Source organism: Nylanderia fulva, unplaced genomic scaffold (assembly GCF_048542155.1).
Source record: "Nylanderia fulva isolate GAGA-0341 unplaced genomic scaffold, ASM4854215v1 Scaffold163, whole genome shotgun sequence".
NCBI lineage: Eukaryota > Metazoa > Arthropoda > Insecta > Hymenoptera > Formicidae > Nylanderia > Nylanderia fulva.
The window spans coordinates 267,817-274,229 of record NW_028189868.1 but is presented as its reverse complement, the minus strand read 5'-3'; the positions used below and the strand labels follow the sequence as shown (position 1 = coordinate 274,229).

Sequence of the window (6,413 nt, the reverse complement as noted above, 5' to 3'; positions counted from 1 at the left end):
CCGTTTGCGGCGTGTTGCTTTCGCCGGCGAGCGAGAAATTTTTCCAAGTCCGTTCGCGGCGTGTTTGCTTTCGCCGGCGAGCAAGAAATTTTTCCAAGTCCGTTCGCGTCGTGTTGCTTTCGCCGGCGAGCGAGAAATTTTTCCAAGTCCGTTCGCGGCGTGTTGCTTTCGCCGTCGAACGTGTGGAGTCTCGTCTAACCGACAAGACGAATCCCCAAGCCGAGGGCTGAGTCTCAACAGATCGCAGCGTGGTAACTGCTCTACCGAGTACAACATCCCGCCAGGTACCTAAGTCGTCTACAGACGATTCCGAGTCTCGACATCGAACTTGCGAAACCCATGATCGACCGTTAGACGCCGTGCCATCGTAGCGGTGAGATCCCGGCGACGGGCGATGGCGCCGTACGGCAAACCGGGCTCGTGCGACGACCGGCCCGAGGACCGGCCGCCTAGTAGTGTCACATTGTTTTGACACATTGCGCCTTTTGACTCACGAGACTCCTAGAGATATCATTGCCACCTTCGACTGGAGAGGATACGGCTTTAGAGGCGTTCAGGCATAATCCCACGATGGTTGCTTCGCACCACCGGCCGCTCGACCGAGTGCGTGAACCAAATGTCCGAACCTGCGGTTCCTCTCGTACTGAGCAGGATTACTATCGCAATGACTAGTCATCAGTAGGGTAAAACTAACCTGTCTCACAACGGTCTAAACCCCTCACGTTCCCTGTTGGCGGGTGAACAATCCGACGCTTGGCGAGTTCTGCTTCGCAATGATAGGAAGAGCCGACATCGAAGGATCAAAAAAGCGACGTCGCTATGAACGCTTGGCCGCCACAAGCCAATTATCCCTGTGGTAACTTTTCTGACACCTCTTGCTGAAAACTCTTCAAGCCAAAGGATCGATAGGCCGTGCTTTCGCAGTCTCTATGCGTACTGAGATCAAGCCAGCTTTTTGCCCTCTTGCACTACGCGAGGTTTCTGTCCTCGCTGAGCTGGCCTTAGGACACCTGCGTTATTTTTTGACAGATGTACCGCCACAGTCAAACTCCCCGCCTGGCAGTGTCCTCGAATCGGATCACGCGGGAGTATTAAAGGCGATCGCCGAGGCCTCACGCCACTCTGACACGCTTGGCTCTAGAACACAGTGACCGCCGGGGCGCGAAGCCCTCGGGGCACGCGCTCCGCCTAACCGAGTAAGTAGGAAACGATGAAAGTAGTGGTATTTTCACCGGCGATGTTTGCCATCTCCCACTTATGCTACACCTCTCATGTCTCCTTACAGTGCCAGACTAGAGTCAAGCTCAACAGGTCTTGAAGAATGGCCCGCCTCGCGACCTTGGAGACTCTCGATTCGCCGCGTTGAAGAGTCTCGAACGGCTCGAACGTCGTTTTCGAACCGACCCATCGTTAGCAACGGAATACACCGCATTCCTTACCGAGTACGCAAACCTAGGTCATATGACTAAGATAAATCCTACCGAATTTCCCGCCCAAGCTCCCGCGTACTACATTCCACACCGTGCCGTGATCCGTGAACATAGCAATACAACCCGACTTCGTGTTGTGTTTAACGCGTCGTGCAACACCGCCACCGGCAATCATTAAATAGCGCTCTTCATGTAGGAGCAAAATTGCAAACCGATCTAGTAGCGGTCGTCCTCCAATGGCGACAATCTCGATTTGCACTATCAGCGGACATCGCCAAAATGTATAGGCAGATTTTAGTACACCCTCTCGATACGAAGTATCAATGCCTCTTATGGCGATCGTCTCCGACGGCTCAGGTCGACGAATACCGACTTCTTACCGTCACTTACGGCACCGCCGCTGCCCCATTCTTGGCCTTGCAAGTCTTACGGCAATTAGCCGAGGACGAAGGCTCACAGTTTCCGCTCGCGGTACCGGTTCTATTACAGCAAACGTACGTCGACGACTGTACTTTCGGCGCCGACAACCTTGAAACTGCCAAACAAACACGAGATCAGTTAATTTCGTTGCTATCTCAAGGCTGTTTTCGTTTGCGTAAGTGGGCGAGCAATTGCCCTACGCTCCTTGAAGATCTCGATCCTTCCGACCATGGACTCGCAACCAACAAAGATTTGCACGATCACGATTCCATTAAAATTCTCGGAGTTACCTGGAAACCGGAACACGATATCTTCACCTTTCAAGTTTCGAATTTAATAACAGTCGCGAAAACTAAGCGCGGAATATTATCAGTCATCGCGCAACTCTTCGACCCACTCGGGTGGTAGCTCCCGTTATCGTAACCGCGAAATTTTCCTGCAGCATCTCTGGTTGACGAAGTCTGATTGGGATGACGAGCTTCCCGCCGAGATGTTGCGCGAATGGGAAACATTTCAATTGACGTTGCCTCTCCTTGAGCAGTTAACTATTCCGCGCTGGACGCAGTATCATCCGAACAACAGAATTGAATTACACGGATTCGCAGACGCCTCCACGCGAGCGTATGCGGCCAGCGCTTTACCTCCGTGTCATTTCGGGCGACGGTTGCATTACCAATACTCTGATCCTCGCTAAGTCTAAAGTCGCGCCGCTCAAAACCATTAGCGTCCCGCGTTTGGAGCTTTGCGCTGCGCTCCTACTAGCACAACTCATAGATTTCGCTCGTTCTGCTCTTCACCTTCCCGATATCGATTATTGGTGTATGGAGGCGATTCCATGGGTCGTCCTCGCTTGGATACGTCAAAGTCCCTCGCGGTGGAAGACGTTTGTCGCGAATAGAGTCTCAAAATGCAACAGCTTCTTCCCAATGGAAAATGGAATCACGTGCCCACGCACGACAACCCCGCAGATTGCGCATCTCGCGGTACCGACCCTGCTCTCTTATTAATCAACCAACTTTGGTGGCACGGCCCACCATGGTTATCACATTCGTCCGATCAATGGCCAGTCATATCCGACATCACGGCAACGCATAGTGAATTACGCGATTCAAAGCTTGCGCGACATGCTCGGTAAACCATTGGGAGCTTGAATCCCGATTTTCCTCGTGGCCAAAATTACTGCGCGTCACCGCGTATATCCTTTGTTTCCGTTCGCAACGCTCGTTACCCAGACGAAAACACAAGGCGGATGCCTCTCACTCGCACCCGCAATGCTCTCCGGTCCGATAGCTGGTCGCCGCTCATAATTTTTGGATTCGACGGACTTCAAACTCAATCTATTGTCTGACGACATAGCTCGCCTAAAACAACTACGTTGCGTCTCAAAACTAGTCATTAGCGTCGCTTTCTCCTTACATAGACAGAGACAGCTTGTTACGCGTTCGAGGCCGATTAAAGCACGCAAGCCTGTCAGATGACGCTAAACATCCGCTAATTTTAAAATCACATCCATTGGTCCACCTCCTTATCAAACAGATTCATGTTGCGGCCCTACACGCCGGTCCGTAACTCACACTCACGCTCCTGCGACAACAGTATTGGCTAATTCGCGCTCGCGCCACTGTGCGTACCGTCCTCTACCAATGTATTGTGTGCACACGGGAGAATGCATGCGTGCCCGAACAGCTTATGGGCGACCTGCCGGATTTCCGCGTGAACCCGACTTCACGCGCCTTTAACCATACCGGCGTCGATTACGCGGGTCCGTTACTAGTGCGTACGACTAAAGGTCGTGGTCATAAAGCCCAGAAGATTTGCCAATATTTTGTGGAAGTATGAACTTATTACATTCATAATTAATTACTGTATTTTAATCAAATATTTTTATATTTCTTATTCAATTCGGTTAAAATCGTAGATATTTTGTAGATATGAACTGGTAATATTATAGTTTCTGTTGTCGATATCAGTAGGCGCGACGGCGTCGCTCTAATTCAAATTATTGTTGATCGACTGGTGGCTTGTACAGCCTCGTGAAGGCTCGCTCCGAGAGGAAAGTGATTACAGCAACGAACATATGTTTACTTGTATTTGCAGCTAGATCGATAGACACGGTCGCAGAGATCTGATTCTCGGTTTTCGGGAGCGTTCCGAGGTTTTCGTCACGGAATCCCCTCTTTCTCGGGGATCGGATGTTTGTTTCGGCGAATCGGAGCGACGAAAGAATAGGAGTAAATAAAATGTACACGTGACAGCGTGACTCTTATCACATGGGATGGTGAACAAGGTCGATAATGTTGTCGTGTGTCGGTTCGAACGATCGAACCTTTCCGTTGATATACGAGCGATTAATATAAGAGTCTATTGATTATACAAATTTATGATATGCGTCAACATACCGTCCGCCTCGAATGTGATTGACATTCGATATGAATACAACATTTGCGGTCAATGAATTTAACGTAAATTTACAATTCAGAAATAAATATTTTTATCGGCTCTCAATATAAAGAATATAAGTATGCTGCCTTCTAAGCCGGGCAATAGAGCCAAGGAAACGAAACGAAAAATTAATTAAACGGAACTGTATCTCAATTTGAGATCCCAAAGTTCCACATATAAATTAATTTCGAAACTTACATATGGAGAAATAAGCGAGAAAAATATAGGTCCGAAAGTCGCTGAAGCGGGAATCGAACCCGCGTCTTTCACTTTCCGGGCGACTGCTCTTACCAACTAAGCTATTCAGACCCTTTCGATCCCATATTTTTCATTTGCCTTTTAAGTAGATGTTAGTAAATACCGCCGTGATTAGCCCAGGCGTGAATAAACTCAGAAATAAATATTTTTTATCGGCTCTCAATATAAAGAATATAAGTATGCTGCCTTCTAAGCCGGGCAATAGAGCCAAGGAAACGAAACGAAAAATTAATTAAACGGAACTGTATCTCAATTTGAGATCCCAAAGTTCCACATATAAATTAATTTCGAAACTTACATATGGAGAAATAAGAGCAGTCGCCCGGAAAGTGAAAGACGCGGGTTCGATTCCCGCTTCAGCGTCTTTTCGGACCTATATTTTTCTCGCTTATTTCTCCATATGTAAGTTTCGAAATTAATTTATATGTGGAACTTTGGGATCTCAAATTGAGATACAGTTCCGTTTAATTAATTTTTCGTTTCGTTTTCTTGGCTCTATTGCCCGGCTTAGAAGGCAGCATACTTATGTAAATTTACAATATTCAATCGGACAGTTACAATCCAATGCCGTCCGCCATGGCGGAATGATGTTCGCTATCATTGTTGATGTCGACCGGAAGAAAACAAAGTTTTGTAATGGGGCGCTTGAACTCGGATTCAGCCGTTTTAACAGTAACGACTCGAACGAGCCGATCGCTGCCTGGATGGCATTTAACTATACGCCCAAGCTTCCATCGATTTGGAGGGGCAAGTGGATCGCGAAGTAAGACTAATCTACCGGGTGTGGCTAGAGTTTGTACAGAACGCCATTTAGGGCGTTGTTGTAAGGTATTCAAATACGTATCTTTCCATGCCTTCCAGACGCGTTCGCTTAATTGCTGCACTAGTTGCCAGCGAGATAAACGATTTTCGGCGAGTTCGAGTAAGCTCGGCTCCGGGATCGAGCTTAAGGATGCGCCGATCAAATTGTAATCTGTCCACGCAGTCAATGTATTCGTATGGAAAGACGCCCTTCCGTGTCAATAAATTAAATTTTTCACTAGTTAAATTTTGATATTCCGAATGTAAAATTTTTAGTTTTTCTTTATCCAAAAATGACGCTAATTTGTCGAGACTAGCACTGAGAAACTTGTACGAATCGATAAACCGTAATTTAATATAATTTTTCGAATTATTATCTTGTGTCAATTTAACAGTCTTCGAGAATGAAATGTATTTTTCCTTTGTTATCGGCAATAATTCGATTTCCCCTTCGAACGCTGTGGCTATGTCCTCGATAATAAAATGCGCGTCGTAGCCGGACAGATTGTGAAAGACTATAGGGATACAAATGATTCTTTGTAATTTAAGTTACAATTTGAATGCGCAGGACCCCTGTACCGCCCGGTGAGGTGGCAATGATCGCGGACGCGTGTATCGTCTTCGTCAAACGGTTTTTCACAAATGTGACAATGCGTCGCGATGCGAAATTTTAACCACTCGTCAGGCGTTAAATTTACCATGGGGACATTGGTCGTTAAAATATTTTTTACGCGGATTGCTAAATTTTTAAGCTGTTCGGCGAACCATGCGACGCAATCGACACTACGGCGGGATTGTATGGCGGAAACGACTGTCGTCACGAACACTGTAATAGTATGCTATGCTGAACAGCTTGATGGTTTTGATGATTTTTGGCACTTCGGTCTTTGCCAAAACACACTCTGGGTCCGCGTACACTACAAACGGCAGCCGCTCCTTTCCTCGTGTAGTTGTCTAGCTGAGCCACTTGTCATTCTCGTTCGGCAACCGAATAGCGCAGTCGGTCAGTTTCCCGCAATCTTCCATATGCTCCTGCAATTTATCCACCGCTCTGAAAATAAT

General features: G+C 47.4%; 1 protein-coding gene and 1 pseudogene across 1 annotated transcript; one reads left to right on the top strand and one right to left on the bottom strand.

The window, feature by feature from the left end:
• Nucleotides 1–208: 208 nt before the first annotated feature.
• LOC146723864 (large subunit ribosomal RNA) lies at nt 209–1,337 on the bottom strand (annotated as a pseudogene).
• A 372-nt stretch (nt 1,338–1,709) lies between these two features.
• On the top strand, nt 1,710–2,258 carry LOC146723863 (uncharacterized). Its single transcript, XM_085480976.1, has one exon. The coding sequence runs from the start codon at nt 1,710–1,712 to the stop codon at nt 2,256–2,258; it is 549 nt and encodes a 182-aa protein (XP_085337102.1).
• The last annotated feature ends 4,155 nt before the right edge of the window (nt 2,259–6,413 follow it).

What these genes read in the sequence shown, in the direction of transcription:
- LOC146723863 (XM_085480976.1), top strand. Translation starts at nt 1,710, where the DNA reads ATGTATAGGCAGATTTTAGTACACCCTCTCGATACGAAGTATCAATGC.